The following is an 18124-nucleotide window of genomic DNA, read 5'->3' as shown; positions in this document are numbered from 1 at the left end:
TAAGGTGAGAGTCAGATTTTTATAGTATTAATATTAGTCTGATTGCTGTGTTTTAAATCATCTGTCGTTTATTCAGGAGAGTAGAGTTTAGACCTGCATAGAATAGCAGTATCGGGGGTAAATTCTGCCTGCGCAGTCAGCAGCTTAAAAACCGCTGACTGCTGCCTACTCAATATTGTCCTTATAATTTATACGTCTAGGTGTCCTGTACAAATAACGGGTATAATTTGAACTGTCAAACGTGGATGTTTCAAGTTTTATTTGAGCACTAAAAATAAGACACCAGTACAAAATTGTTTGTGAGCTATAGTTATTATTTGATAAGATGCCAATTTTATGTTTTGAGTGTTTCTGACAGCTTTTATTTTTTCTTTTCGAAAAACAAAATAATGTTTACAAAATAGTCTACTTTCACCAGTGTTGCTGCCCACCCTTACATTTGACCCCATTATTATTTTGTACCTGTATCCTGCTTCCCTTTAATTGTAGCATCTTTCATTCAATGATTGTAGCATCTTTCATTCAATATTATATTGTACCTGTATCCTGTTCAAAAAAATGTGCTGCTTGTCCAGCCCTCTTAATTGTACCTATTTTCGCTGTTTGTCCAGCCCTTCTTTATTGTAAACCGCCTCGAACTACTACGGCTTTGGCGGTATATAAGAAATAAATTATTATTATTATTATGATATACTGTAAACAAACAAACAAACAAACAAACAAAAAACAACAACCCACACCAAAATGTTTTTGTCATATCTTCCACAGAACTCAATTGATTGTTATGAAATTTCGTGCATTGTGTCCTAAATGAAATTGATGTAAAATGTTGTAAATATTTCCCACTGCACCACAACATTACCTTGTGAAAATGAATTTTTACTATGGGTTATGCCCAGAAGCAGACAATAGTTTATAAACAGTCTCCATATCAAAATGGTTTTCACTGCAGAAGACCGAATTCTGATAAAGATCTTGATACTGCTAAAAGTTCCCACAGAAGGGTTGGAACAAAAATGGCCTTGAGGTGGTGATATGCAAGATCCGAGCAACGGGCACTATGGATCATAAGTCAGGTGGTGGACGATCGTGCTTGATTCTCACACAAGAGCACATTGATATTGTGCGTGATCTCAGAGAGAATCTCATTAGAATCTTGGAGAGAGGGGGAGTCAGAAGGCCTTGAGCATGTGCAGATGCTCAAGGCCCAGGAGAGATCAGTGGCAGGCTCTTTCAGCACTGGCACGTCCTGTGGGTTGGTGCTGCTTGCCAGTGCCTGATCGCGGTAAGGATTTGGGCGGACAGGCGGGGGGCAATGCTGGTTCTTAGGGGTGGGGGCTTGCATATCGAGTCAAAGCTTGATTTGCAAGGCAAGATTTGCGAGACTGTTTTGCTCGTCTTGCAAAACACTCGCAAACTGCGTTACTCGCAAACCGAGGTTTGATTGTATTCTATTGTCTAAGACTCGAGTTTTGTAGAGATATAGATAATATAGTCTGTGAATGAGTATGAATGTAGACTACTAGAAACCCCCACTCCCTATAAACTGTAATCCCCAGAATTCTCAAAAAACCACGTTAAAAAGACAGTCTGCTAAAGCAGCCGTTTTGATAATGAATTGAAAAAAGCGAGACATTTTCAAAAAATCATGCATGTAGATGAGGTCGGTAGACAGCACCGAAGATTCGCTAAATTTGCATGTGCCCATCGCTGGTGATAGCGATGGGCCCATGCACAGAAAAAAAGTGTAAACAAACCCAAAACACAACAGTAGGAAAGACGCCCACTCTCCCTGCTGTTAAGACATGCCTGCTGCCGCTCAGCTGCGCGCACCCCCCCGCAGCGGGAGAGATGCCCACCCTCCCCGCTGCCAAGACACCTGACGCCGCTCAGCTGTGTGCACCGTCCACAGTGGGAGAGATGCTCACTCTGCCCGCTGCCAAGACACCACCAGGTCTCACGGCAGGCCCAGTGGAGGCCTGCAAAGCGTCGGGAGGGAGGGGGGCTGGGTGCGGAGACTGGCAGAACAGGAACAGGGCAAGGCACTGCACTTGAATATTAAACCCCCACGTTTATATTCGACTCAACCTTTTTTCCTCCTTTTTTGGTGAGGGAAAAGGTTACCTCACTTTATATTTGGGTCGGTTTATATTGAAGGATTAAGTGAGTTGGCCAAGGTCACAAAGAGCAGTGTGGGGTTTGAACCCACAACCTCAGAGTGCTGAGGCTGTAGTTCCAACCACTACACCACACTTTTCTCCAAAAATTAATTAGGTGAAAGGGAAAAATTAATTAGGTATAAAGAAATCACTTTTCCATAAGCTACTTATCTTTTGGGTAATTACTTAATTATATTTTTAAGGCAGATGATAGTTATTATCAGAGTTTTGTCAAAAGGCTAATACGAGGGTTTTACAAAAGAGATGAGAGTGAGGAATCTGTTTACAGAAAAATATATGTTGAGATTACATGAATGTTGTGTGACAGACTTGGAAAGTGAAATTATTGCTGTTTGATCTTGAAGGCTATAGGGCTCAGAATTGAAATTTAAATACGTCTAAAAACCCACCCAGGTTGGCACTTGGACAATCTAAAAGACAGGTCATCCAAGTACCGATAATCGAAACAGCTTTTTGGATGTATCCAGGGACATTTTAAGCCTCTGAATGCTGCTGTGCACCCAGAGCTGAAAGAGGCATTTTTGGAGCAGTGGTTAGGGTGGGATGGGGGCTGACCTAGACTTAGTCATCCTGCAGGTAGAATCGAATGTTTGATAAGGCTGCCTAGGCGAAACTTATACGTTGTGAGTTAGATGATGTAAAGTGTGAGTTAGACGATATAAGGATAGGTATAAGTGCCCACAAGGTATCAAAAGTGACCAGATAACCATTGCAGAGACAAAGTAAAAGCCCACACACACTCTCCCAGTGTTCACTGACCCCCTCACACCCCCACAAAGATTGGAATAAAAATGTACATACCTGTCTCCAGAACATCAGTATAAGAAAACCTAGTAGAGCTGCACACAAGTCTCTTAAATAGCCTGGGGTGGGTGGGCTAGTGAACCATACAGAGGAGGACCCATGCTCATAAGCCACTTTAACCACTACATTTATGGTGGAACATGTGCATCCATTAACCCCCCCCCCCACTCCAAACCCCACTCTACCTTAAAGGCTATTAGGGTTGTAGACAGGTGGGTTTTGGGGGGCTCATCATAACCTATAAGGGAGTTGTGGTGAGATGTTTATCTGGCACCCTTTTTGTGAAGTTCACAGCAGTGCCTTCTAAAGTGCACCACTGCTCCATTGCCATGTCTGGGCGGCCAGTACATTACAAGATAGGCCCCTTCCATATCCAAATGGTCTTGTTCTGGGCATTTGGGACTTGGCTGAAATTTTGGTTGAAAATGTAGTATAAACATAGATGGCCTGGTGGTCTGGATGAACAATAGCCTGGACATCCAGATAGATGATTTTTGGGGAAAAAATCATTCTAGACGTATTTTTTTAAAATAGGCATTTTCCCACTGCCAACTTCAGGCAATTAGCACCCTACGCCCAAATCGTAAATTCCAGAAATGTCTCTTTATCAACCCATTACCATATCCCCTTTCTGATCCACATGTAAAATTTACATGCAGATCGTGGTGCCTAAAGATGCACATGTGAATTTTAATTAATTCTAATTTTCACTGATGCTTATTAGCGCCCAATTATCAATGCTAATGGGCTCCATTGGTCAGTGGGCACATGCCCAAATTTGGTGGCCAATTTCGAGTGCCATGTATAGAATTAGGTTTTGATTCTATAAACAGCACCATAAGTTAGGCGGTGGTAGGCACCGTACTGCCACCTAAAGTAATTATTTTAATTGGTTTTAATTGGCACAGTAATTGATTGTGTCATTAAAAACCGATTAAATCCTTGTTAAAAAAAAAAAGTAGGAGCCAGAATTGTGTCTAAGCATGGCGCCTAACGACGCCTAAGGTCAAAGTACGTGTGGTTAGGGGACGGAGATGATCTTAGGTACCATTAGCTGTGCTTCGCAGTCAAACTTAGGTACTGGTAATATAAGCCTTTAAAACCCTGGCTTACATTACCAGCACCTAAGTTTTTCTGTAGCCATGATTCTGTTAACAGTGCCTACATGTGATTGACATGTGAATGGTGCCATTTTTGTAGCCGCCACCTGATGTAGGCGCTGTTTACAGAGTCTGCTCCTTAGGGTGTTAGTGACCAACAGTTACACTATCTTTTCTCCGAGCTTAAAACCCCAATCTCTGATTCCTTAAGCAAAGACAAGCTTCCAACGAATCTTATCTCCATTCTTTAACCTTTTTCTTCTTTTTTTTCTCCTCTTCTTTTCTTAAAACCCTATCGTATGTTTTTCCCATATTCGTTTCTTTCCTATCTCATATTGTATTTCTCACCTCCCTTCCCCATTGGCACTGTAAGTCTTGTATGTTAAATTCATGTCTTATTTATTGTACCTCCCTCCCTTTTATTTTTGTACATCACTTAGAAGTAAGATTAAGTGATTAATCAAATTTTAAATAAAACTTGAAACTGATCTTTGTCATTCTTTTTCCTCTGGAGGTGCTAAATTTATTTTTATTTATTCATTTAATTTTCTATACCGTTCTCCCAGGGGAGCTACGAATGGTTTACATGAATTTATTCAGATACTCAAGCATTTTTCCCTGTCTGTCTCGGCAGGCTCACAGTCTATCTAAAGTACCTGGGGCAATGTGGGGGATTTAGTGACTTGCCCAGGGTCACAAGGAGCAGCATGGGTTTGAACCCACAACCTCAGGGTGCTGAGGCTGTAGCTTTAACCACTGAGCCACACTCTCCCAGATTTATTAACCACTTTATCATGAACAGATTCACCCAAAGCAATTTACAGTACATTGACTAGCGGTCCGGTACTCTTAAATATTTACCCTGTCTGTCCCGACAGACTCATAATCTAACTGTGGTACCTGGGCCAATGGAGGGTGAAGTGACTTGCCCAGAATCACAGGGAGCAGACTGGGATCAAACTCACAACCTCAAGGGTTCTGAGGCAGCAGCTTTAACTACTAGACTATTCCTCCCCTGTATTAGAGATCAATCATTTTTCGCACATTAAACAATTCTGCTTGAGAATGATTACAAAAAAAAACCCAGTCGCATACATAGGGGTCAATATGGCCACTTTGGGTTTTCTAGCTGTGATTGCTTTATATCTTGGAAATTACAGTAGCTAGACCCTTAATAATTATATTTAAGTATGGAAAAAATCAATGAGTATGAAAAATCATAGATACACACAATAATTCACTCATAAATTAAAGGTAAACAATATAATTTCTAAGGGATCAGAATGTTAGTGTTAAGGGTGATTTGCTCTTTTATCTATTGTATATTTCTTGCAAATAAAAGAAAAAAGAAGAGGTGTGGTCTTTATATTTAACTGACAGCATTCACACATGTAGGTTTTCAAAATGACAAGACACATACTTGTATGTATAAATTTTAAAATACCATGTTACACATCTTAGGTTGGTGAGTTTCCTCTGTTGATTCCCCCCCCCCCCCCACACACATTTATAATTGTAAAATGGATGGTCTGTTAGAAAAGGATCTATGTGGGCAGATCCTTTTCTAAAATATTACCAAAATTGCACTTGTCCCAGCTTGTTTATATCAATTTCAATGTCTCTGTTCTGTAAAAATTGGGCCTTATTGTAATTTGTCTGAGTTATCCCAGAATGGGCTAGAAATCTGATAAATGTTTCACCCATTATGTAGAACCTCTACTTTTCATTTTCTGCTGGGGAAACCAACCAGTTCAGTTTGAAACTATAGGAAGGTCAGAGCACATTGCTGTCATCAAGAATTGTGAAAAACATCTTGTCAGTATGTATAATTTGTTTACTCTAGAAACATGAAATATTACAAATATTTCCACATATCTCTTTGTTTCTTATTGAATTTTAAATATATTGTCATCCTTTTTATCTATACTTTGTCACTTGTACTTTGTGCCAGTAGAATTTGGTTTTGCTGAAGAAATAGTATGAAACAGAAGTTCTGAATGTCTCTTCATTTTGGTTTTCAGCATGGAGACCGCAGATCTGACTCAGACAGACTCATATCTAGAAACGTGTCGATTGCACATTTGCAAAGATGTAATTGCCATCCTGTTAAGAAACATGGATTGCAATGACAGTTTTTCTGTGCATGATAAAGAAGGATTGTATGATGCTATTAAGAAGCAATTTCAAGAAAGAGAGAACAAATTACAAGAAGAACATGAGAGGAAGATGGTAGCTCTAACAGCTGAATGTAATCTGGAGACCAGGAAAGCAATGGATATACAGTACCAAAGAGAGATGGCAGACAAAGAGGAGGTCTCAGAACTGATGAAGAATGCCACTGAGTTAGTAAGTCTGTTAACAGTTAAGGAAGCATAAGTTGTAATGTGGTTATGGTATCTTTGTGTTGAAAAAACTGTACAGTATAGCAATCCTTCAATGAGCAATTAAACAATTGATTAGCATTATCTGTGAACCACGTAGGTTCATTTTTATTTCAATTTTTCATTGTATCTGTTTATCTATTTATCTGTCTATCACATACTGGATATAATTTCAAGATTAAATTAGTGACATTGAGTTTTGTGCATACAAATTGGCATATTTACTTGTAGGTTGGTCAGTTTTGATGACATTCATCAATCTTATGGTTTGGTGGGAACCTTATCTTACAAAATGGGATGGTGGAGGTCAGTTTTATTTATTTATAGACCAATACATTGTGAATGTTTTGTGAGAAATAAGATCTTTTGTTATGTAATAGCAAGTAGTTTTATTGCTATATTTTTTCAAGAATTTATTTTCGATTAAAGACACTCACTGTCGCAGAATGTGTACTTTGAAAGTTCTTTTTTTAATCATTCTTAAAATTGAAAATATGTTTTAAATATACCCCCACTGTCTTATTCATAAGAACGTAAAAGTTGCCATACTGAGAAGGACCAAAGGTCCATCAAGCCCATTATCCTGTTTCCAACTGTGACCAATCCAGGTCACGAGTAAAACATATTATGTTCTACTTTATCCTAGAAATAAGCAATGGATTTCCTCACCATCTTAATAATGGCTTATGGACTTTTGTTTTAGGAAATTATCCAAACCTTTTTTAAATCCTGCTAAGCTAACTGCTTTTACTGCATTCTCTGTCAACAAATTGCAGTTTAATTACACATTGAGTGAAGAAATTTTTTTTTCTGGTTTGTTTTAAATCTACTACTTAGTATCTTCATTGCATGGCCCCTACTCCTAGTATTTCTGGAGAGTAAACAGGTGATTCACATCTACCTGTTCCACTCCACTCAGTATTTTGCGAGATATAGACCTCTTATCATATATCCCCGAGCTGTTTCTTCTCCAGGCTAAAGGTCCCCTAGCTGTTTTAGCCTTTCCTCATAGAGAAGTCATCCCATCTCTTTTATCATTTTTGTCACCGTTCTCTGTATCTTGGGAGACTGGGCATCAAAATGGCAGATGACATTTAATGTGAGCAAGTTTGACGTCAAAATGACAGATAACATTTAATGTGACAACTTTGTGTCATCAGCAAATTTAATTATCCTACTAGCTATTCCCATCTCTAGATCATTGATAAATATGTTAAAGAGCAGTGGTCCCAAAACAGAATATTGACCATTTAACCCTGTTGTCTGTTTTCTATCTTTTAACCAATTCTTAATCTATAATATGACATTATCTCTTATGTCATTACTTTCTAATTTCCTCAGACGTTTTTCATGAGGTACTTTGTCAAATGAACTATGAAAATCCAAAATCACAATATCAACTGGCTCACCTTTATCTACATCTTTTTAGAGCATCGCCACACCCACTTGACACTAAAGCGTCAATGTGCATCATTAACCTTAGCTATCCTATTCAACCCACAATGAAGGTTTTGGGAGTAACACTGGACCAGAGCCTGACCATGAAAGACCAGGTGGACTCCTTAGTTAGAAAGATTTTTCTCACCCTCTGGAAGCTTCGGTCTATTAGAATATATTTTGATGTCTCATCATTTAGAATTCTGGTACAATCCCTTATACTAAGTCAACTTGATTATTGTATCACCACCTACTTGGCACTCTCCCAGAAGAATATGCAGCGATTGCAACTGGTACAAAATGCAGCGGTTAGGCTACTTTGTGGACTGAAGAAGTTTGATCATGTAACACCTTCCTATCGACTGGTTGCCGATGGAGGCACGTGTGAAATTCAAGTTATCCCAGGACAAGCAGGCAGCATATTCTCACATGTGGGTGACGTCATCCACGGAGCCCCGACGCGGACAGCTTTTCAAGCAAACTTGATTGAAGATTTCAAGTTTGCTAGTGCTGCACCACGCATGTGTGTGCCTTCCTGATCCACTAGAGGGCGCATACCCACCTCATGGTCCTCAGTTCTTAGTTTTCCGCGGAGCCAGAAAGCCCTGTCTCTCTTCTCTCCGTTCTTCTATGTGCCTTTCTAGCACCGCGGCTTCTTTATTTTGTTAGGGAGTCGCTGTGCGTTGTTACTTGATCGTGTATTTCTTTGTTTTTACAAAAAAAAAAAAAAAATAAAAGTGTTTTTAAACGGACTTTTTCTTGTGTTTCTACCGGCAGGCCCTTTTTGGGCCTTAGCCATGCGGCTAGGCCTCATTTGGCTGTAGCTGTATTTTCTGCTTCCCTGGCCTCTCTCGGCTCACCTCGTGTGAGCAGGATGGCTGGGACCCTTGTTCCTTCGTTGGAATCGGACTGAGTAGCTTCGATCCCTGGTAAGTCTTCTTTCTTCCTTTTGTTTTTTAGCTGCATTACCTCGGTAATGCCATCGGCTGAGTCTCAGGCATTCCAGGCACCTTTAAAGCGTGCCTCCTCCCATGGGAATACTCAGATCGAGGTTGCCCTTATGGAGCGCACTGCTGCACCTTTCTTACCAGTTCATTGGTACGGTGCGGACTTCGGAACCTCGATGTGCCTCGACGTCGACGGGAGCTTCGTGCCTCGACGTCGACGAGGGCTTCTTGCCTCGACGTCGACTGAGGCTTCGTGCCTAGACGTCGACGAGGGCTTCGTGCCTCGACCTCGACGGAGGCTTCGTGCCTCGACCTCGATGGAGGCTTAGTGCCTCGACCTCGACGGAGGCTTAGTGCCTCGACCTTGACGGAGGCTTTGTGCCTCGACCTCGACGGGGGCTTTGTACCTCGATGTCGACTGAGGCTTCGTGCCTCGACCTCGACGGAGGCTTTGTGCCTCGCCCTCGACTGCGGCTTCGTGCCTCGACGTCGACTGAGGCTTGGTACCTCGTCCTCGACAGGCTTCGTGCCTCGTCCTCGACTGAGGCTTCGTGCCTCGACCTCCATTGAGGCTTCATGCCTTGACCTCGACTGAGGCTTGGTACCTCGACCTCGACTGGGGCTTCGTACCTCGACGTCGACTGAGGCTTCGTGCCTCGCCCTCGACTGAGGCTTCGTGCCTCGACTTCAACTGAGGCTTTGTACCTCGACGTCGACTGAGGCTTTGTGCCTCGACGTCGACTGGGGCTTCGTGCCTTGATCTCGTCTGAGGCTTTGTGCCTCGACGTCGACTGAGGCTTCGGGCCTCGGCGTCGACCGGGCTTCGGGCCTCGGCGTCCACTGAGGCTTCGTGCCTCGACCTTGACTGAGGCTTCGTGTCTCGACGTCGACTGCGGCTTCGTACCTCGACGTCGACTGGGGCTTCGTGCCTCGACGTCAACTGAGGCTTCGTGCCTCGACGTCAACTGAGGCTTTGTGCCTCGGCGTCCACTGAGGCTTCGTGCCTCGACCTTGACTGAGGCTTCGTGTCTCGACGTCGACTGCGGCTTCGTACCTCGACGTCGACTGAGGCTTCGTGCCTCGACGTCAACTGAGGCTTCGTGCCTCGACGTCAACTGAGGCTTTGTGCCTCGACGTCGACTGGGGCTTCGTGCCTTGATCTCGTCTGAGGCTTCGTGTCTCGACGTCGACTGCGGCTTCGTACCTCGACGTCGACTGAGGCTTCGTGCCTCGACGTCAACTGAGGCTTTGTGCCTCGACGTCGCCTGAGGCTTCGTGCTTCGGCGTCGAATGCGGCTTCGTGCCTCGGCGTCGACCGGGCTTCGTGCCTAGGCGTCAACTGAGGCTTCGTGCCTCGACGTCGACTGAGGCTTCGTGCCTCAACGTCGAGGGAGGCATCGAGTGCAGTCGTGCCCCCCTCGACGAGACCTTCAATGCATCCATGGGAATACTCATGTCGAGGTTGCCCTTATGGAGCGCACTGCTGCTCCTTTCTTACCAATTTCTTGGTACGGTGTTGATTTCTGACCCTCGATGTGCCTCGACGTCGGCTGGAGCTTCGTGCCGCGACGTCGACTGGAGCTTCGTGCCTCGAAGTCGACGGAGGCTTCATGCCTCCGTGTCGAATGAGGTTTCGTGCCTCGACGTCGACCGGGCTTCGTGCCTTGACGTCGACTTCGGCTTGGTGCCTCCCCGCCGCCTGGGGCCTTGCGCCTCGATGTAGAATGCGGCTGGGTGCCGCGATTGATGTCTGCCTCAATGTCGACTGGGGCTGGATCCGCGTCTCTTGACGCTTGTGCTCGACGTCGCCTGAGGCTTGCGCCTCGACGTCGACTGAGGCTGGGGGCCTCTTCGTCGACTGGAGCTCTGTGCCTCGTCGTTGACGAGGCTTCGCACCGTCGACGGGGGCGTGTGACTTCACGTCGCTTGGGGCTTTGTGCCCTTTGGGGGGCTAGGGCCTTGTGTTTCGAAGTCGACGGTGGCTTAGTGCAGCAACGTCGCTGTTACCACGGCAGCGGCTGGTTTTGGGCCACGGTGTCGACTCCGGGGTTGCACCTGGGCGTCTCCAGCTCCGGTTCGAGAGGGTTCGGCCTCTCTCCCTGCTCCGGCCCTATTGCTCCTGCCATGCGGCCTCTCGCTTGGCGCCGAGGGTGGCTGAGGTTCCGAGCCTCCAGGCGCGTCTCGCCGCTTTTACGTGCGTGAGTTCTGCGCTTATTGAGACCTCTCTTGCGGGTCCACTAACCGCCTCTCAGCTCGCGACAGGTCCTTCGCTTATCGGGACGCCTTTGGCTTCATCCCGTCTGCCTTGGTGGTTTGGACTCCTTCTCTGGAGACCCTTCTTATGTTGTCTCGACCTCCTTCGCAGCAGCCGCAATAGCTGCTGCAGCGCCGGGTTTGGGGTTAGCCGCCGGCTTCGGGGACTTCGGGCCGTCTTTTCGTCTATTCTCGCATTGCCTCCGGGCTGCTCTCCTTCTGGGGATTCCTCCACTCCCTTCGGGAGCGGGGTCTCCGTGCCTACGCACCGGGAGTATAGCCTCACTTCTGTCGGTCGGGCATTCCCTTCCTCCCATCTGCGTTTGGTCCTGGCCTTTCGTGCCCTGCACTAGTTCTAGTACGGGAGTGGGTCTATCTCAGCCCGCCCCAGTCTCGGGAGTCCGTAGGGGCGGGCCTGGATCCTTGTCTCGGCCTCAGCGGAGGCCCTTGTTTGTTTATGCCGGAAGGTGGGCCTTCTGTCCTCGGTCCGCCTTCGGTTATTTTCTGCCTCTGCCTCGGCAGGTGGCCTGTCGGCGCTTGCGTCGGCTGGTGTCTCAGCGGTTTTCGGCCTCGGCCGACCTGTTGCTGATCCTTTTGGGAGCAGGGGTTTTCCACGGTGGATGTCCCGTGGTTCGCCGGGTTTTCATCTTCATGTTCCCCGCTGGACCCGAGCATCTTTGTGATGGCAGGATCGGGATCCCGCTTCCCAGCATATTCAGGTGTCGCCCATCTTGACACGCTTGTTTCGTTGGGGGGCCACCTCTTCATTTTCCCGTCTGCCGATGGACTACTTGGCATTGGCGTAGGGGTGCATCTCGACGGCCTTCGGCCTCAGGGTCCTTGGTCGGGTGCGGCCTGTCGCAGCCACATCAATCTGCTGGAACCCCAGGCCATTTGCACTACCGTGACCTGGTGCGTCCCGTCTTCTCCTGGCGTGGTATTCGGTGACCCAGCCAGGGGTACAGGTTCCCTGTTTCTTCGTGGGGAAGCCTTTTGTCAATTACATCACTGCTTCTTCTTTGGGCGGTGTATTCCGGGGCGTGCTGCTTTGTCTGGCGGACACGTTGAGTCGTCCTTTTCGGCCGCATGAATGGTTACTCCATTCTCAGACTCTGCGGCATATGAATGTTCGGTGGGGAACCCAACAAGTAGTTCTGTTCACTTGAACCCTCACTCTCTGGTTGCCTCGAGCTAGCTCGAGGATGTTCTACCGAGTTTGCATCGTGGTGGATGCTTCCTTCTCGATGGAATGGGCGGGTTCTATGCGTTCCCTCCCTATACTCGGATTGTCGGTCTGCGCCTTCAGGATCTTGATGGCGCCTCTGTGGCCCTGGCGGCCATGGTTCCTCCAGCGTTTCGGGGAACTCAGCTTCTACCTATGTTCCCGTTCTCTGCTGTCTCAGTGTTGCGGTTTCGGTTGCATTCCAATCTGCAGCTTGGTTCCTCGCAACGTGCCTCCCTCCTTCTGTTTCTCTCAGTCGGTGGGGGTGTTCTCGAGGCCTCTCGAAAGATCTCCACTCGGCAATGCTTTTTCCATAGATGGTCCTGATTTGCTGCGTTGTGTGCTGAGCACCGCATGGAATGCCTTCAGTGCTGGAATATCTGTTGCACTGGTCTCGGTCTGGTCTCAGATCTACATCTTTTCGACTCCTCCTCTGTGCATTGCTGCCCTTCATCGGCTGCTGAATGGAGCGCTGCTCTCCGTCCATCCGACGGTTTCCCGCTTTATGAGGGATCTCTTCATTGTAAATCCTCCGCTCAAAGCCCCTCCGGTGGTTTGGGATCTTTGTGTATTCCTGGCTCAATTGGGATACCTCCATTTGATTCCATTGATGAAGCTCTTTTGAATTACTTCACCTGGCAGGTGGTATTCCTGGTTGCTCTCATGTCTGCTCGCAGAGTCAGTGAGCTGCAAGCTCTGGTTGCGGACCCGTTTTTTCCTGTATTTCATCGGAACACGGTGGTCCTGCGTGCTCCACCCCAGTTCTTGTCCAGGGTGGTTTCCGCCCTTTCCTTTCAATCTTTCCATTATTCTTTCCGTCTTTTTTCAGAAGCCCCACTCGCCTCCTGGCGAGGTGGCGCTTCACACACTTGACTGTAAGAGGGCGTTGGCTTTTTGTCTTCAACGCTCGTCAGTCTCCTTGGACGGTTCCTCTTTTCTTTTTGTCCTTCGCCCTCATTGGTCGGGACGCTCGGTTTTCAAGCGCACCTTGTCCAACTGGTTCGCTGCTTGTTTTTCCTTTTCATATGCTCAGGCTGGTCTCGCACTGTGGGTCGAGTCACAGGACATAGAGCCCGAGTGATGGCGGCTTCGGTAGCTTTCCTCAGGTCGACGCCTGTCGGGGAGTTTGGCAAGGCTGCCACTTGGTCTTCGGTTCATCCTTTCACCTTCCACTTCTACCTGGATACTCTGTCCAGGAGCGACGGCCGGTTGGCCAGTCGGTTTTGCATAATCTGTTTTCTTGGATTGCCAACTTCCCTCCGTCCCTTTTTGGTTAGCTTGGAGGTCACCCACATGTGAGAATATGCTGCCTGCTTGTCCTGGGATAAAGCACAGTTACTTACCGTAACAGGTGTTATCCAGGGACAGCAGGCAGATATTCTCACAACCCGCCCGCCTCCCCGAGGTTGGCTTCTTTGCTAGCTATCTGAACTGAGGACCATGAGGTGGGTATGCGCCCTCTAGTGGATCAGGAAGGCACACACATGCGTGGTGCAGCACTAGCAAACTTGAAATCTTCAATCAAGTTTGCTTGAAAAGCTGTCCGCGTCGGGGCTCCGTGGATGACGTCACCCACATGTGAGAATATCTGCCTGCTGTCCCTGGATAACACCTGTTACGGTAAGTAACTGTGCTTTTGGTTGTTTTTGCTTCAAGGTACTATACGGTTTAGCCCCTAAATATATAACAGACCTTTTTTCCTTCACAAACAACAGACATAAGAGAAGCTCACAACCGAACTTTGTTTCTCCATCGGTTAGAGGTTGTAAATTTAAAAGAAATCATCAACAACTTTTCTCACATCAGGCAGCATTATGGGATAAAGATCTGGAACAACTGTTCATGCCTACTACTTATAGGGAATTCAGGAAACTCCTAAGAACACATCTGCTCCTGAAGTACTTAGGTAACTGACCTATGCAATCTTTAGTCCTCAACAAATGATCTTTAGAACTGTTAATCACTAACTCTGTTAATTCCACTCAATCTGTAGCATCTTTTAATCATTGTAAACTTCATAGAACTTCACGGTCCTGCGGTATATAAACTGTTATTATTATTATTACATGTTTATTCAATCCTTCAAAGAAATGTAATAGATTGGTGAAGCAAGATTTTCCTTGACTAAATCCTTGTTGGCTTTGTTTCATTAATCCATGCTTATGTGTACACTCTGCAATTTTGTACTTTATAATAGTCTCAGTCATTTTACCTGGAATGTAATATCTTTTGTGTCTTGGGGAAGTCTTCTCTTAGTAATGTTTACTTTATTTCTGTTTCTTGGTTGCAAGTGGATGAAATTTACATTCTTCAGCTCTGCCTCCTTCTCTAGTACTTTGGAGCACCTTTTAGGGCTAGATTCACTAAGCAAACCGATCGTGTACCGATTGGTTTGCGACCCCGACCCGATTCACTAACCTGGCCGCACCCGATCCAATACACGCATGCAAATTAGGGAAATGGCATGCAAATCTAGCAAGGCAGCGATTCACCAACATTTTTCAGGCACACTGACTGGGCTGGCCGATCATAAAAGAAGCGACTGCTGGGGACCAGTTGCTCAAGCCCTTTCCGGCTGCCTTGCCTTCTGCCACCCTGCTGTCTGCCCTGTCAGCCCCGATCTCTTGCTACCCTGAATGCCTCTCGCTATCCAGATCTGCCTCACGTTGCCCTGATCTGCCTCCAGCTGTCCCGATCTGCCTCCCGTTGTCCCGATCTGCCTCCCGCTGCCCCGATCTGCCTCCCGCTGCCCTGATTTGCCTCCCATTGTCCCGATTTGCCTCCCGCTGCCCCGATCTGGCTCCCATTGCCCCAATCTACCTCCCGTTGCCCCAATCTGCCTGCCCCACAGTGCTAGCCCATGGCCCAGAGGTCCAAAAAAAAGATTGCAGCTCCGACGAGCATGCGCAGACTAGATGGTCTGTGCATGCGTACGGATCACACAACAGCGATCCGTGCAGGCAGATGGGGGCGTTCCTACGATCACCCCATCTGCATATTTTCTTTCCTGAATTTGTTGGACCTGCCCGGATCGGGCCCGATCGGGTAGGTTAGTGAATCTGGGCCCAAGTTTTTCCATTTGCAAGTGAATTGAGAAGGGTGTTTCTGATCTGCTTTGATTGTTTATTATTTTGTGGTTTTTTTGTTTCTCTGGGTCTGAGGTTTTTGGTGTGGAAAAGACCCAGTGTGACCTTGGGGGGGGGGGGGGGGTTGCTCTGCCTGGGAGAGGACGTAGACTCTGTGTCAGAAGTTTGCAGCTGGCATGGCAACTTTCGGGTTCTTGTCCAGCCAGCCTGCTTGAACCTTTTGAGCTTGGGGTTCATTCCCTTTGAAGCTAGCTCACATCCTTATTTATCAGGTACTGGAGTGTAGGCCCTGGTTTTTGGTCCAGCAGAGCTTAATAGGTGCCAGCTGCCCCCACTTGCACATGGATCCACGGGGTTTGAGGTCTCCATCAGATATTAGATTTAACTAGCAGCCTGAAGATTTCAGCTTGTGGACTTGGATGGCTAAGTGAGGCAGTATCCTCTCTAATTCCCAGCTTCTGTGTCAGCTGCAGCAGGTTTCCCCAGCACATCTGCGGAGATGATGCGGTATATAAATCCAAGATTTAGTTTAGTTTAGTTTAGTTTAGTCTATATAAGTTTATGGGGAAATGGAGGGGGGGGGGGTCTGAATTTGGTGGTTTTAGGGTTTTCTGGTACTGTATTTAGGGTCCCCATCTCCAAAATCCCCAGAATTTCTTGACCCTTGGGTGTGTTTCTTCAGGCCATTTTTGCTGCGACCATGTTATGGCGATGGCCATCTTGGATTTTCCCGATTTGGATAAAAAGCTTCCATCTGCCTCAAAACTCCCCTCCCACACACACAGAGAGTTTAACTGGAAAACACTAGGTATGGGCTTCTCTACTGGAGATACTCCTATATCATGCCAGATTTGCAATGGATGGCCGACTGAACAGTAATCAAAAAAAGCCCTGTCTTTGGGAAAAAGAAGCCCCCTGGAGCCTTGGGAAGGAGCAAAAGTGAAGGGTAGGTGAATGGACACTGTGGAGCCCAGACAAAGCCAAAGTGAATCCCGGATGGGCACCTCAGGTGTTCCTAGTCAGGGATTTACCCCAGACTTTGTGAGCTTGTTATAGAAAGCCTATTTAAAACTGTCGGGGGTCTCCTTTTTCGGCTGAGGGGATGCTGAGGCTGCACAAGGGGACATGGTGTCTCGCAGTGCGCTTTTGATAGCAATAAGACTTGGAGAACCAGTCTGATAATGACGGGGGAGAGTGGTTGATGGATTCCATGCTGTTACTGTCTCATAGTAAGACTTCTCTCCTAGGGGATTCTGAGTTCCATGCAGAGGCTGGATCCCAGAGCTGGTAGTTTCCCTTCAGCAAGGGAAGACTCAACAGTGTGCTGCTCCTTCAAAGCATTGGCGGTGCTAGAGCTTATTCCAGAGGCATTGAGGGAACTGAATCTGGAGCCACCTCAGGTAGAGGCAGCACAGTGCTTGATTATGAGTGCTTCACAAGCACAGACTTTATAGTTTCCATTGCATCCAAACCTTATTTCTTAAATTACAGAGCACTGGGATGTCCCAGAGGGCTCCTAATGTGGATTTACTGGTAGCTCAGGATACCAAGCTTACTTTCCTCCCAAGTGAGGAAGGGGTTATATTGAAGGATGCACAGGACCGCAGAGTGGAGGTAGTCTTTAAGTAGCAAACTTCCTATTTCCTAAACTGTTCCACTCTAACCATATAAGAACAAGATAATGAAAGGAATAGACTTAGTAGATAAAGACAGGTTGTTCACCCTCTCCAAGGTAGAGAGAACGAGAGGGCACTCTCTAAAGTTAAAAGGGGAAAGATTCTGTACAAACGTAAGGAAGTTCTTCTTCACCCAGAGAGTGGTAGAAAACTGGAATGCTCTTCCAGAGGCTGTTATAGGGGAAAACACCCTCCAGGTATGTACACAGGTAAGGCTAGACTCAGGGCACTGTTCTTTGACCTAAGGGCTGCCGTGTGAGCAGACTGCTGGGCACGATGGACCACTGGTCTGAGCCAGCAACGGCAATTCTTATGTTCTTAATGGATGATCTAAGATATAATTGTATCCTGAAACTCTCTTATTAACAATATTTCCAAATACAAGATATTTTGTGATCACATATTGATACGGCTTAAATTTTTTGTCCTTTAAAGTTGTTTGAGGGGGGGCTCTTTTTGTTTGACTGCATATTAAAGATTTGCTGTTATGCTTATTTAAGAGCATTTTCTGCACTCTTCAAGAAGACACTTAAGTTATATGTTTAAATGGGACCAGCTTTTGGGAGAGAGGCTTATAGAGGACGTCAGGCCCCTTGCTTACACATTTTCTCTAATTCTTGTTAAAACACAACTAAAGCTTCTTTTTGTTAAATTTATTGCCCCTCAGCAGTGACATAAGAACATAAGAATAACCTTACTGGGTCAGACCAATGGTCCATCAAGCCCAGTAGCCCGTTCTCACGGTGGCCAATCCAGGTCCCTAGTACCTGGCCAAAACCTAAGGAGTAGCAATATTCCATGCTACTGATCCAGGGCAAGCCCCCATGTCTTTCTCAATAACAGACTATGGACTTTTCCCCCAGGGATTCTTCTGTACTCTCTGCTTGTTGGAGGGGATGCAATGTTATTGGTACATTTATTCATATGTGGTAGGATTGCCCATTTATTCAAACATACACTAACACTGTTATAGGACATCGAATTCAGTTAGATCCTAAATAGATTTTGAAACATCTAGAACTAAGCCGAATATTGTTT

The 18124-nt window shown here is 46.2% G+C and overlaps 1 protein-coding gene across 8 annotated transcripts in view; it reads left to right on the top strand.

The window, feature by feature from the left end:
- EVC2 (EvC ciliary complex subunit 2) overlaps positions 1-18124 on the top strand; it is a 235272-nt gene that overhangs the window by 135808 nt on the left and 81340 nt on the right. For all 8 annotated transcript variants that reach the window (XM_033949419.1, XM_033949454.1, XM_033949436.1 and 5 more), the window contains one exon: positions 6106-6430. In XM_033949419.1, the coding sequence (XP_033805310.1) occupies positions 6106-6430 (325 nt within the window). The remainder of the gene's footprint in view (positions 1-6105; positions 6431-18124) is intronic.

This window comes from Geotrypetes seraphini, chromosome 1, assembly GCF_902459505.1.
Source record: "Geotrypetes seraphini chromosome 1, aGeoSer1.1, whole genome shotgun sequence".
In the NCBI taxonomy this organism is placed as follows: Eukaryota; Metazoa; Chordata; class Amphibia; order Gymnophiona; family Dermophiidae; genus Geotrypetes; species Geotrypetes seraphini.
This window is presented reverse-complemented; position numbering and strand designations above follow the sequence as displayed.